This window comes from Pan paniscus, chromosome 7 (genome assembly GCF_029289425.2).
Source record: "Pan paniscus chromosome 7, NHGRI_mPanPan1-v2.0_pri, whole genome shotgun sequence".
Lineage (NCBI taxonomy): Eukaryota > Metazoa > Chordata > Mammalia > Primates > Hominidae > Pan > Pan paniscus.
The window spans coordinates 59,109,259-59,124,775 of record NC_073256.2 but is presented as its reverse complement, the minus strand read 5'-3'; the positions used below and the strand labels follow the sequence as shown (position 1 = coordinate 59,124,775).

Here is a 15,517-nt window from a genome sequence, read left to right as displayed (position 1 = left end):
CCTGCTCTCATCTCTGGAACAGTTGTTCCCAAAGTCTTTACTAATTTCCCAGGATGATGTTAAATCCAGTCTGTCCTCCGAAGCTGGGGTGACCAATTTCAGTTTGCCTAGGACTTTCCTTGTTTTAGCCCCAAAAACCGCAGGTCCTGGGAAACCCTCTCAGTCCCAGGAAAGCTAGGATGGTTGGGGCCATACTGAAAGCTGGAGTTAGGGTTTGGATGCCAGGATAAACAAGTCAGAGTAAAAGGTTTCCTGTTTGAAAGTAAATTTTCCAGAAGGATGTGCACTCTCTTCAACTTACAGATATAGGCCACCCCAGAAAATATAAGTTTGGGGGAATAATGGCTTTTAATATATTTAGTTGAATCCAAAAGAAGGAGAGAGACTGTGATATGTATGTATACTTTGACATGTTACCTTTCTTCAATTTAGCCACCAGGACCTTGTCAGGTACTGGCTTATATTTATATTGACTGGCACAGGACTTAGCTACCTAAGCTCTAAATGACACAATCTGGAAGAAACAAGAAAACTCTTGGTTACCATATTTCTTTACTTTCTCATAGTGTAAAGAACATTTTATTTATTCATTCATTCATTTATTCATCAAAAGGCTTGGAATTTACACTATGTGTCTGTTGCATGCAAAGTGCTGGCGCCATGAAGAGTTAGGTTGTAGAATATGTTAGACAATTAGACAATGTAGCCAATTACAGAATGAGGAAATTTTCTGATAGAGACTGATATGGTTTGGCTGTGTCCCCACCCAAATCTCATCTTGAATTGTAGCTCTCATAATCTCCATTTGTCATGGGAGCGGGGACCCAGTGGGAAGTAATTGAATCATGAGGGTGGTTACCCCCACACTGTTGTTCTAGTGATAGTGAGTGAGTTCTCACAAGATCTGATGGCTTTATAAGGGGCCTTCCCGTCCTTTGCTTGGCATTTCTCCTTCCTGCTGCCATGTGAAGAAGGACGTGTTTTCTTCCACTTCTGCCATGATTGTAAGTTTCCTGAAGCCTCTCCAGCCCTGTGGAACTATGAGTTAACTAAACCTCTTTCCTTTGTAAATTACCCAGTCTCAGGTATGTCTTTATTAGTAGGGTGAGAACAGACTAACATAGAGACACACACAGGAGCTGTGGAAATATTTTTATCCTTAAATCAACTATGATTATTATGCATGGAATAAATAAATATAAGATGAATATACATATTATTTTATATTATTACTCAAGACAACATATCCAACAGGTGACAGCAGCTGATAACATACTCCTTGACAAACCTTGCACAAGGTACTAAGAGTGATGTTGAAATTCATTCCATGATGAGGTGATTCTTAGAAATCAAGTGTTGAAAACTGACTTGCTTCAATTAGCTCAAGCCTTAGAGGGCTCGCATTGATTTTACTGACTCTGAATCAACCACAGATCCATGATCTTTTGTTGAAAATATTTGGGGCTGATTGTATTTTGCAGATCAGAAATTGTAGGATTTGGGATGTATAATAAGGCACAGATACCATACACTGTGTTTATATGGAGATAGGACAGCAGTCCATGACCAAAGATATTAATAATTCTATTGCAATATGTATGTACATTTATACCAAATGTAAAGACTATAAATAATCTCATGAGACTTCAGGTCAGGTTTTGGTAATAAATGAATCTGAAAAAACTTGAGTTTCAGGGGTTTTTGCATTTTTATGAATTGAAACAGGGATTGTGAAAATGTACTAGAAGAGAGCCAATGCAAAAGTGTCTAATGGGAGCTTCCGTTCCAATTTCCCTTACACATACACACAGATGCGCATTCACACAGCTAAGGTTACAAGGTGGTATTTAAGAAATGCCAAATGAATTGTGCAGTGAGTAAATGCTTTATAAGCTTAGAGGAGGGAGAACTACTTCTTGCTTAGGTTGTTAAGGCCCCACAAAGCATATGGGATTCAGTAGCATCTTGTGGGACAGGTGCATGGCTATGTGGAGAGCCTGGTACAGGTCAGCACACCATTCTGGTCATGGCCTTGGGCAAAGCCTGGTGGGATAATAGCTTAATGTTCTCTTGAGTTTCTTCATGGGGAAAGGAATCAGAATTTCCATCTAACTTTACCAATATTAATTTATAATGTTAGCTACTATTTTAGAGATTCTTTTATGTTATGGTGAAATGGGAAAATTAATTGGGGTTTTAAAAAGGCAAGTAATTATTTCTTTCTGTCTCATGGATGATATGACATTTTGGCTATTGCCTACAGCAAAACTAGCTCCATTGCTGTTGGATGTATTATGCTTCTTTCTTTTATGTGAAGATCTAAGAAAGCTTCATTTTATAGTTATTTTCAAAGAAAATGTGGCAATATTTAGATCATTTGTTCTCAACATTGGCCGTGCTTTGGAAACACGAATCAGGCTGTGGGAGGAGGGAGGTTTTAAAAACATCCTGATGCTTGCTTCCCACCCCCAGAGTTTTTGATACAATTGATCTGGGGCACAGTCTGGACACAGAAACTTTTAAAGCCTGGTGAGTTTAATGTTGAAATTACTGGTTTCGATTAATTGACTTTTGGTTGAATCTATATAAAGGGCAGGTAAAGTAAATATTTAGTTAATATTTTTTGCAATTAGAATAAAAACAAACTATGAAATCAAAATAGAAATTAACTACATGTCAACTAAAGTGTTTTTTAAAGCATGTTTTTAAACCAAAAGATAATCTTTGCCCCATTCTTCATTCATTTTATTGGAATAATACACTCTGCCAAAGCATGTAAGTGTTAGGGTTCATGTACACACACAGATTTATCATTAAAACCTGGAAACTGCTCTCCTCCCACATAATTTCTATATTTGGTATTGAATGAAAGCTGTAGAAGGGACAGAGCTTCCACAATTTGTTCTGTCCACACCCTATGGGTTAGCTGCAAAGTATGTTAATTTTAAAAGAGATGGTGAGTCTGAATTTTTACCTTGAGGAAACCAGGGACATTAGAAATTTGCCAAAGGTCACACAGCTCACTGATGGTGGAGTCCCACCCAACCAGAGTTCTGTCTTTGATTCAAGGCTGTTTTTATGCTACTGCCTTTGCCTGCTTTTATAGGCACTAAAGGAATATAAGCTGGGTTGAAATGAGTGAAGACAGTTACAACGGAAGCAAAAAAAAAAAAAAAACCCTTTAAACTTTCAGACTATACACAAGATAGTGGAATTATTCAGAGGGAGAAGCTACATCAAATTACTTCCTTATGTGCAAGATAAGATTATCTTATTTGATGAATATTCTATTGTGCCTCACTCCTACCAGGATATGGTGTAGAAGGTATCAGTTGATAAAATCGACTAAAATGTTTTATAGGGCTTACTTTAAAGAAAAATAAATTATGCTTCAAGAGTCAACATTTATTCATATTGTGGACATTTGATATGTTTTCCATTGCCATCAAAAACAATAGCTAGCTATAAATCCTCAGAAATTGATAAGGATTTGGGAAGCTTTGAAAGTGAGATTCAATTACCTTCAGAAAAGTGGATAGAGATCTTTTCACATCCAGGTCAACTGCATATTTGTAGCTTTTATTTCTAAGTCATAGCAGAATGATACTGGGTGGCTGCTGGAATGGCCCACATTTGAGCTTTATTTCTACATGGTGATACATGACCAAATCCCACAATGAGGCTTTTAAGGGGCGTACTGTTTGTGAGTCCCTGTAGAAATAACACCATTAAGTTTAATCTAAACTAGCTAAAACTTCTCGATATGATGAAATCTCTGGATAAAGAAAAAAGAGCTTCTTAGACATACTGTTATGATACAGGCATTACTTGAATTAAAATGTCACTTAACAAGTATTTGTTTCTATATAAGTTATTTAATCAAACAAAAAGTCCACCTAAAAGTTACCTGAAAGCTTGGGGAGTTGGTTAATTGGCTCCTTAACTTGTTATTGAGGTCTCGGACCTCAGCTTTTCCTTGGAACGACAACCCTAATGCTCGTGGTTTTGCCAGCTGCATCCCACATCTCAGAGACCAAGAACACACACAGGATGCTGCTATACTGCTTTAGGACTAATGGCCCATGTGAGAATTTACATATTGATTTCTTCTCCAAAATATTTGGATCGGAATATTTTTTCCAAAATTTAATGAAATCCTATATGAAATAGAAAGATGATGGATCTAGAAAAAATGTCCCTTAGCTTATTAAGAAGTATGAAAAGGATCCTTGGGAAGGTATTGAAGGGAACATTGACTTTGGGAATTCCAGATTTCATTTTAGTCCTGTTTTTCCCATCACTAGATATCTCACCTTCAGTAAGCCACTGGCATTTCTGAAATCAATCTATCATCTGAGAAATGGGATAAAAGGCCAAGTCATAGTCCTTGTAAGGATGGAAGCAACTTGTATGTTGTAATACATAGAAAAGTTATTTTTACTTTCCATTAGTAAGCTCCTGCAAGTTAGGCTCTTTTTTGTTTGTTTGTTTTCTGGACCAGAAATAATCCTAAGCTCACAATAAAATGTGTTAATTTAATAGGTGGAACAATGAAATCTCAAAATAGTGATACATGTCTATTCTGTTTGGATAAGTACACCTGATCTATAGTATTTTTCTTTTGGTTTTTAGAAAAACATTGTTATTTCAGCATCAACGTGAGCAGGTAGAGGTTGAAAACAGCCTATTACAATAAACTGAAGCAGCTGACAATAAAATTAGCATGACTTCCTCAATTAATACAACCCATGTCACCAAAAGATCAGTTTCTACCACTTAGCCAAATCCTTTATTTATTGGTTAATTACATTTATAGCACACAAACTTCCAATTCATTCATTCGGAATCTTTTGAGTCATGATTGTCCAATGTTTACTTCAAGTATTAGCTTTATTTTGACTGATAGATCACTCCCTTACCTCTAAGAATTTATTTATTTAGTTGCATTTTATCCAATATTTATTTTTAGTGTTATGCACACACAAAAATAATTGAAGGCAATTACAATAGGCTTATTGCATTATTAGTGATGCTAGAAAAATTAAGTTACTGCTCAAGTTTTACCTGGCTCATTGAGCTTGTCCCCTGTATTTTACTACCTTTTTTTTTTCTCTAAATGCCAATGTTAGAGCAGAATGCATTTTAAAAGTGAGTGGGAAAGGCCTTCAATAACCATGTTTTCAAAGCTACTCCAGGCAGCCAAATACTTAGAGCTATTGTCCATAGCTCCTGAGAGCCACAGTGGGAATAACTGAGAACTTATTTTTTAAAATCTTATTTTTCCCCTAAGGGATGGTCTCCTGAATTATCAGATTTTGGTATAACAATACACAAACTCTGATCTCAATACATTAAGAATTTTTATTTGTGTCCCAACTCAAAAATGAAAGCTGGCAGGGCTAATTTTCCTGCTGTCAATGAACTCTTGGGGATGTTTAAGCTCTAGAGTGAACTGGAGACTTTTGGTCTTCGGGTATTGAGGAAGAGTGGACTCAGTGTTGGACTAACGTGGCTGTGGTTCTCTGGTTGTTTCCTTTCACAGCAACACCCCTGAGCCCACTTAAGCCCCCACGGATGGACACTGCTCCGGCGGTCGCATCTCCCTATCAAAGAAGAGATTCAGACAGATACTGTGGGCTCTGTGCAGCCTGGTTTAATAACCCTCTGATGGCCCAGCAACATTATGATGGCAAGAAACACAAAAAGAATGCGGCAAGAGTTGCTTTGTTAGAACAACTGGGGACAACCCTGGATATGGGGGAACTGAGAGGTAAGGGCAGCTCTTCTCACTTCTGCCACAAAACTGGGCTTTCAGAGAAAAGATGGGGCTTTCACAAATCGGAATGATTCTTCTTCTTGCTTTAATTATTAAGGAAAAAGTGAGGCTCACCCAAAAGAAATGGACAAGAAAGGAAATGAGCAGAAGGCTTGCTTTAGTTTAATTTTTATAATCTCCTTTGTTTCAAAGTGTTAATTTCCATATTTTTATTGACTGCTTTTCAGACCAAAGGCACATTCATGAACCAGATTGTTTTCCTTCTGCTTTATCTTTAACTGCCTTCTTTAACAAATGCTTTTGTAGAGTAGCAGTGTTTAAAAAAGAAAAAAAAGATGCTGAATGGGAGGCTGAGGCGGGCGGATTGCTTGAGGTCAGGAGTTCAACACCAGCCTGGCCAATATGGTGAAACCCCGTCTGTATTAAAATACAAAAATTAACCGGCTGTGGCAGTGCGCACCTATAATCCCAGCTACTTGGGAGGCTGAGGCAGGAGAATCGCTTGAACCCGGGAGGCAGAAATTGCAGTGAGCCGAGATTTCGCCATTGCACTCCAGCCTGGGTAACAGAGTGAGACTCTGTCTCAAAAATTAAAAAAAAAAAAAAAAAAAAAAAAGATGCTAAAAAGGCCAAATGGTATTATCTTACCTTAAACTTTTGTGCTTTTATAAATTTAGCCAAAACAAAGCAACAAATTGACTCAATTTAATGACTTGAAGCAAGCCCAAGCCCCTTCAATAAAATCTCCAGGAAATCACGGCAAGGCAGTGCTGTGTGGCACTATGTAGTCAACACCTGTCTCCTCCGCACCATGCCCCTGCCCCAGACAGGGTTTTCTTGACAGCTAGAAACCATGTATCATTTGAAGTTCCTGTGAGGTTTCACAGAAGCTGCTGAATTTGGAAAACATAGCATGAGGATTACTTCTGTGGATTCCTTAGGAAGCCATCAACCAATTTGTGGGACTAAATAGAATATTTTATCACCAGCAACCATTTAAGCATTTTTGATCGCCTACATACTTTTGATCAGCTCGATGTTGGCAGCATAGAAGTACAGCAAAATTGCATATTATATTTTCTGAGAAAATGCATTTATCTCAGAAAAATAAAAATAATTCTGCAAGGGGTGCTATTGATACTATACTTCAGATTTGGTGTAAGTTTGATGAGCTTTTGTGGGCAGGTCATTCATAACGGCTGTAAGCTATAGATAACAACATTTGCAAATCAATTTGGAGACAGCAACCTGGGTTTAAACAGGGTTCTGCCTACAGAGCCTACAATTCTAATTACCGTAATCTGGCTGTGAACCTGTAAGGGGGATAATTATAACAGAAAATGACTTGGAACATTTCTAGACAAAATAAGTAATATAAAAGGTCATGCTACAATGAGTTGAGAGGAGGGACAGGTCACTTCTCAATATGTTGGTTGCAGAAGATCTCACCAAGGGAATATACTTGATTTGGAACTGGAAAAGTGGGTGGCATTTTAGAAGGTCAGAAGGCATTCCATGTGAGCAGAATCACATATGCATGGGCAAAGGTCAGGAAACAAGCTAGAGACAGCTAAGAAGTCATCATGGAAGAATCTTATACTGCAGCATAGATTTAAAGTTGGAGATCCATGGCTACGTACATAGAGCTTGATTCGAGATTGATTTTTTCCAAAAGACCTGATTAAAAACAACAAAAAAAGAGCAAATATTAATAACACTTTATTTATGTGTATGTGTTCTAGCTACAGAAAAGCAACTTGGGGCTTCCTATTTCAGTATGTTGGATAAACTCATTGCAGAAGCTGTTGAGTCAATGGTACTACTGCTTTTTGATGGAGGATTTCACATGTTTTCAGTCTATGTCTTGTTAAAACAATAGGCAGGGTCTCTCCATAGCTGAAGGCCTACCTGCAATGCCTGTGTTACTGGCAGATAACAAGTTGTCTCAGTGACTCCTTCCCGGCTGGGCGGTGAAGGAGAAAAATAGGACTTTATTTATGTTTGGTGCCAGATATTATGACTTGAAGAAAAATTATTCCTAGAGCACATTCTTCCTGTCTATTTTGAATTATCAGTGCTGCATCTTTTATGTACAACTACATCTTAATGACTTTGGTGTCTGAATTCTGTAACATTTGAGCAGCTTCTCTTTCATACAGAAGACAAAAGGGCTGCTTTGACTCGATAACTCAATGTGACTGTGACTCAGTAGCCCATGGAATGCGATTAGCATTGAGCACAATGCCCTTGAAACCAACCTTTCCACACGCTCCAGGTGATATCCTGATAGATATTTATTCAAGCATTAAATATTGCAAAAGCTTAAGAATAAAGCAACTATGGTAACCCAGCACTTTGAAACACACACACATGCCACACACACCCGCCTCTATTCCTGGAATGCTTCTAATGTATGATCAATCAATTAATAAAGGCAAAAATGCTAATCCATAAATATAGGCATATCTATGATTTTAATAAAATGGTATCAGGCAGCTGAAGCATGATATAGCAATATAACAGGATGGTAGGCTTTTTCTCTTTCTCTCATAGCACTTCTCACATTTTTAAACACCGCCTTGTTTACTTACTTTTTTTTGTATTTTCTTTCTCTCTACTTACTTTATAGATTATTAGCATCTTAAAAGCAGGCATTTATGTCTGGTTTGCTCATTTGTATGTTCAAAACACCTAGAGTAGTGGCAGACACATAATAGTTACTCAATAGTTTCTGAATGAATGAATGAATGAACAGAGAATGCCCTAAAACAAAATCACTTGAAATCTTACATTCTTAACATGGCAATCATTTTCATTTCTAGAAGGATTCTGATTTAATATTTTTTATAAGAAACTATTTCTAATTTTGTTTTAATTTTTTAAAATGATGCATATTATTTGTATAGTGAAATGCAGAGATATTACATGTTACAGTTCTATGAGTTTTGACAGTGCAAACACCTGTGTAACCCACAGCCCTATTAAGATACATAACTTTTCTATCATGGGAAAATTCCCATGTCAACTCCAACCCTCCATTCCAGAGAACCACTTTTCTCATTTTTTCATCATAGATTAGTTTTGCTTGTTCTAAAACTCCACATAAGTGGAATCATAAAATATGTATTTCTTGTGTGTCTGGCTTATTTTGGATCGCACATTGTTTATGAAATTTATCCATTTATAGCATATAAAGCAAAGTAGTACCTTTTTTATTACTGAGTAGTATTCTATATGCAAAAATACCACAGTTTGTCTATCCACTCTATTCATTGATGACCTTTGGATTATTTTGGTGCTATTTTAGATAAAGCTTTCATGAACATTACGGCACAAGACTTTTTTTGGTCAACATATGTTTTACTTCTCTTGGTAAATAGGCATAGGATTGCTGGGTCATAAGTTGCATGTATTTTTAACTATAGAAGAAACTGCCAAAATCTAAAAGAGTTGCATTATTTTGCACTTCAAAAAGCCAACACATAAAAATTCCATAGCCTCACCAACATCTGTTCATGTCAGTCTTTTAAATTTTAGCCATTTTAGTGCATATAGGAGGGTATTTCATGATGCCTTTAATTCATATTTCCATATTGACTAATGATGTCAAGTACTTTTTTTTTTTTTTGAGACGGAGTCTTGCTCTGTTGCCAGGCTGGAGTGCAGTGGCACCATCTCAGCTCACTGCAACCTCTGCCTCCCAGGTTCAAGAGATTCTCCTGCCTCAGCCTCCCAAGTAGCTGGGACTACAGGTGCATGCCACCACGCCCAGCTAATTTTCGTATTTTTAGTAGAGACGGGGTTTCACCATGTTGGTCAGGATGGTCTTGATCTCTTGACCTCATGATCTGCCCACCTTGGCCTCCCAAAGTGCTGGGATTACAGGTGTGAGCCACCACACCCTGCCGTCAAGTACTTTTTAAATGTGCTTATTGGTCATTTGTGTATCTTCCTTTGTGAAGTGTCTGTTTATGTCTTTTATCTATTTTTAAAAATTTGTTTTTTGCCTTTTATTAATGAGATGAGGTAGAAGGCTTTCACATATGGATTCACATTCTTTGTTGAATATATGCATTATGAATATTTTCTCCTAGTTTGTGACTTGGCTATTAATTTTCTTAAGCCTTTCAATGAGCAGGCATTTTTAAATTTTGGGAGGCTAACTTAACTTTTTTATTCTTTTATAATCATTGCTTTTTGTGTCTTACCTAAAAAACTCTTTGCCTGTACCAAGATATTCTTGTATGTTTTCTTCTACAAATTTCATAGTTTTAACTTTTACATGTAGGATTATGATGTATCTGAAATTAATTTTTGTGTACAGTATGAAGTAAAGGTTAAAATTTATTTCATTTTTATATATTTACACAGTTGTTACAGAAAGTTGCAGAAAATATTTACTTTTCCTCATTGAATTGCCGTGAATGACCTTTATTGAACATCTTTTGATTGTGTGAGTCTATATCTGGACAATTTATTCTGTTCCATGGATCTCTTTGTCTTTATACCAGCACCACACTGTAATGATTTTTCAGCATTCTAGAAGTATCGAAATGAGGTAGTGCAAGTTCTCCAACTTTCTTCTTCTTTCTCAAGATTATTTGGCTGTTCTAAATCCTTTAAATGTCTATATAAATTTTAGAATCAATCTTGCATATAAGCTTTGTTGGAATGTTGAATGGGATTGAATTCAGTCTATAGACCAATTTGGGAATAATTTATTTAAATTCTTCAAAGTATTGAGTCTTCCAATCCATGAACATCCTGTATCTCTCTATTCATTTATGTTTAGGTTGTATAGGCAATGTTTTGTAGTTTTCAGTGTAAAGGTTTTGCACATCATTTGTTAAATGTGTCGCCAAGTACAATTGACTCTTGAACAACACAAGGATCAGGGGCACCAACCCCCTACACGGTTGAAAATCTGCAAATAACTTTTGACTCCTCAAAAACTTAACTACTAATAGCCTACTGTTGACTGGAAGCCTTACCAATAACATAGTTGATTAACACATATTTTGTGGGTTATACATACTTTATACTGTAATTTTACAATAAAGTAACATAAATAAAATGTTATTAAGAAAATCATCAGGAAGAGAAAATATATTTACTATATGTTAAGTGGAAGTACTCATCATCTTCATGTTGAGTAGGTGGAGTAGGATGAAGAGGAGGGGTTGGTTCTGCTTCTCAGGGGTGGCAGAGGCAAAAGCGGTGGAAAAGGTGGAAGGAGAGGCAGACAGTCAGGCACTCTCGGTGTAACTTTATGAAATACATCATCATTTATTTGACTTTTTTGCTTTTTTATTTCTCTAAAAATGTTTGTCTACAGTACCAGTCCCTCCATTGCTTGCTTTTATTTCAGTATCTGTATCATATAAGGGCCCATGTCATAAAAGAAGTCAAAAAGCAGTCTTGAATCATTGGACCGCTTCTGCCAGATTGTCTAACATCGACTTGTTTTCTGGCACTGCTTCTTCAATGTCTTCTTCCTCATTATCTGTCACTGGCTCAGATGCACTCACTTCCATCAAGTTGTCTTCTGTTAATTCCTCTGGTGTAGTGTCTGTTAGGCCTTAGATTCCAAACTTTCATAATGTTTTCTCTATCAGAGTTCTCTTCCATAGTGTCCACAGTCCTGTCCATAGAGTACTGTGTGTAATGAGCCTTAAAGTTCCTGACCCCCCTGACCTATGGGCTAAATTATATACATTGTGTTTAGTCAGGGGTAAACCACTTTGACATCTTCAATGTTGAATTTATGGGGTTCTGGGTAGTCAAGGGCATTGTCCAATATTAAAAAAAAAAAACACTTTAAAAGGCAGTTCCTTACTGGCAAGGTACTTCCTAATTTCAGGGACAAAGCATCGATGGAGCCAATCCAGAAAAATGGTTGTTGTTGTCCAGGGCTTCTTGTACAGCCAAAAGACTGGCAGCTGGTGTTTATATTTTCCTTTCAAAGCTGGTGGGGAAGGTGGGTAGCAGCTTTATAGATAAGGGCATTCCTGATCATAAACCTGACTGCATTTGCACAAAACAGTAGAGTTAGCCTATCCCTTCCTGCCTTAAACCCTGGTGCTTGCCTCTCTTCCTTAGTAATAAGTGTCCTTAGTGGCATTTTTTTCCCTAGAATAGGGCAATTTTTTCTGCATTAAAAGCCCATTCAGGAGGATTATTTTCTTTTTTTTTCTTTTTTCTTTTTTTTTTTTGAGACAAAGTCTTGCTCTGTCACCAGGCTAGAGTGCAGTGGCGCTATCTTGGCTCACTGCAACCTCCGCCTCCTGGGTTCAAGCAATTCTCCTGCCTCAGCCTCTGGAGTAGCTGGGACTACAGGTGCGTGCCACCATGCCTGGTTAATTTTTGTATTTTTAGTAGAGATGGGGTTTCCCAATGTTGGCCAGGCTGATTCCAATCCTGACCTCAAGTGATCTGCCTGCCTCGACCTTCCAAAGTGCTGGGATTGCAGACATGAGCCACTGCGCCCAGCCACTCCTCAATAGTTTTCTTAATGATTCCTGGGAACTCTTCTGCTGCTTCTTTGTTGGCAGAAGCTGCTCCTCCTATTATCGAACCTTCCCTTGCTGGTATTAACTTCTACAGCTTTAGATCCTTCACCTTCTTTTTGCTTTAAGTTGTCATACAATGAATTCACTTTTTCTCGAATCATATTAGGTATGCCTTTCCTATAGCAATCCTGCACTCACATAAAAGCTGCATTTTCAATACGAGGGCAAAAGTATTTCTCATAAAGTTCAAGGTTTTTATGCCTGCTGATGTAGCTATAGCAACAACTTCATAAATTTCTTTTTCTTGTTTTTTTTTTTGTTGTTGTTTATTTTTTTTTTAAATAATGGACCTTATGCTGGATTCATTTATCTTGAAGTGGCAGGCAACCAATCTGAAGATCTCCATCCATAGTACATATCAAACCATTCAACTTGTTCTTGTAGTCATGAGTTTCCTGTGCTTCTTAAGAGCACTTCCAGCATCACGAGTTACACTTAGTATAGATCCCATGGTGTTATTCAAGGTTTCCAGCATTGCATTAAACATGATGAAAAACACATGAGAACCTCGAGAGATCACTTTTTACTGCAGTACACAATTTACTGGGGAGACAAACTGCTTACGTGGAGATGATTAGCATCACATGGCATTGTAAGTGAATCCTCACAATACTTGCGCTCATTGCAACAGGAGATGGTTATGAAATTATTGCAGGACAGGGCCGGGCACGGTGGCTCACACCTGTAATCCCAGCACTTTGGGAGGCCGAGGTGGGTGGATCACGAGGTCAGGAGATCGAGACCATCCTGATTAACACTGTGAAACCCTGTCTCTACTAAAAATACAAAAATTAGTCGGGCGTGGTGGCGGGCGCCTATAGTCCCAGCTACTCAGGAGGCTGAGTCAGGAGAATGGCGTGAACCTAGGAGGCAGAGCTTGCAGTGAGCAGAGATTGCCCCACTGCACTCCAGCCTAGGCGACAGAGCGAGACTCTGTCTCAAAAAAAAAATAAAAATAAAAAAATTAAAAAAAAAAAAGAAATTATTGCAGGCCAGTGTTTACCACCTTAACTTTACGCAGCTATGATTTAATACTGCATCTTTACATTTCTTTACATTTCTTTTGACTACAAATGGCGCCATGCGTGCAGTCTGTGTATATGTGTGAAAGTTTTGATAACTTTCAACTTTTAATAATAGATTTGTGTGTATTTTATAATAGTAAATGTAAAATAGACTAGTATCTACATATATTTTAGGCATTCATGACATACCTAATTTTTATTAATTTTTTGATATTTCTAGGCTTTGTGGTTCTCTTTCTCATATTGTTGCAAATCTCCAGATATTTTTCCGATATATTGATTGAAAAAAATGTGTGTATAAATAGACCCATGCGGTTCAAACTTGTGTTGTTTGAAAGTCAACTAAATTTTGTGTTGTTTAACCCTAGTATACATTGTATTGTATTTTTGAAACTTTATTTTGTGTGTTTTATTTTTATGTGTTGCTGATATATAGAAAATGAAATTGAATTTTGTTCATTGGCCTTGATTCCTGTGACTTCCACATAACTTTCTACTTGTTATTAGTGTATACTTTAATGGTGCAAATAATTTCCTCCTTTTGTATTTTTTTAATTTTCACATTAATCATTGGGAACCCTGTGAAATTGTGTTATTCTTGCCTTTGCTTCAAGTAGCAAATCAAATTTTTAAAAATAAAATTATTTTTGTAGATTAACAAAGAATTATAAATGAGGTTGGCCTAGATGGTTATGAATATGCATAACTTGATTGCTGACTCAACTCTAGTGTTATTTGTTCCAGAAAAAGATGATACCTGTCTCTACTTCCAAGTTTTAAATTAATAAGAAAAAAGTCTTATCTTCCTGAATATGTAATGTAATGTAGAAAACAAAGGAAGTTATTGAGTTATGGAATTATAAAGTTCGATGGTCTGAAAGTACTTTAGAGGTTTTCTTTATAGATTAAATTCTTCTTGCCAGTATAAAACACAGATAGAAGGCAGTTTCTTACTTAGAAACAGTGGCCATGTAAATTATAAAATTATGGCTAGGTTAAGATAGAATATTCATTTTGCAGACCTTTATCATGTATTCTTTTAAATACTTTAGGATGGAAAAATGCACAGTTATTTTATTGTTGCAGAGGAAACAAGACTATTCTATTGTAATTCTCATCTGAAGACACAGAACAAAAGAATTCATTAAAAAATTTAATAATGTTTCCAAGAACCGTAAGCTGAGCTGTGCTGGAAAAGACAGTCAATATCATTGAATTATATCCCTTCTTTTTACAGAGAATGATTCTGAGGCCCAGAGACGTGAAGTGACTGTCCCGTTCTAAGTTAGGGCTAGACCCATGGCTCCTCACTGAGGGTGTCACAGTTTCTGGTGATTCATCATTGACCACCCAGAATCCTGAGTAATTAACTCTTTTGTTTAAACAGTTGAGTTTGGGAGACTTGAATATTTTTCGTGTAGAAAACTTGCTTTGAACTGAAGTATAGAATAAGCACAGCCAACTCTGAGTTTTCTGGGAATGGATTATTTGCAACACGCATTATGTACCTTTAACAAAGGACTTTCCCTCACATTCATGACTTCATCTCAGCTGGAGTGAATATAGCCATGCAAAGAACTGTAGTCACTATTCATGGGGGCCTGGGTGAGAGAGGCAAAGTTCTAGAAAGAGAAGACATACTGCTGGAGAGGCCCCTAGAATGTACAATAGCTCCCCCTGTAATGCAGCTGCTGCCTCTCTGTGTGGAAATGGGGATGGATTGCAAGAGGATGCAGGCAGCTTATCTAGGATTTCAAATCATGAAAGTAGTATGTGCGACAGAGGAACAGATTTGCCTCAAGATAAGCAGAACCTGGTGGTTGAGAGGGCTTTACATTTTTTGTTTTGTGTGTGTGTGTGTGTGTGTGTGTGTGTGTGTGTGTGTGTGTGTGTGTTTGTTGTTGTTTGTTTTTTTGAGACAGTCTTGCTCTGTCACCCAGCCTGGAGTGCAGTGGCGCAGTCTCAGCTCACTGCAACCTCCACCTCTCAGGTTCAAGTGATTCTCCTGCCTCAGACTCCTGAGTAGTTGGAATTACAGGTGCCCACCAGCACGCCTGGCTAGGGCTTTACGTTTTGAATTATTTCTGCTGTGAGCTTTCAAGTGACAGAGGATTAACTGCTTCATATTTTCTTCCACTTAACCTTGG

General features: G+C 37.3%; 1 protein-coding gene across 3 annotated transcripts in view; it reads left to right on the top strand.

Moving 5' to 3' along the window:
* Positions 1-15,517, top strand: part of ZMAT4 (zinc finger matrin-type 4) — a 381,480-nt gene that overhangs the window by 220,886 nt on the left and 145,077 nt on the right. For 2 of the 3 annotated variants that reach the window (XM_055116502.2, XM_055116501.2), the window contains exon 5: positions 5,543-5,770. The exons of the other annotated variant lie outside the window; for it this stretch is intronic. In XM_055116502.2, the coding sequence (XP_054972477.1) occupies positions 5,543-5,770 (228 nt within the window). The remainder of the gene's footprint in view (positions 1-5,542; positions 5,771-15,517) is intronic. 3 annotated transcript variants of the gene reach the window in all.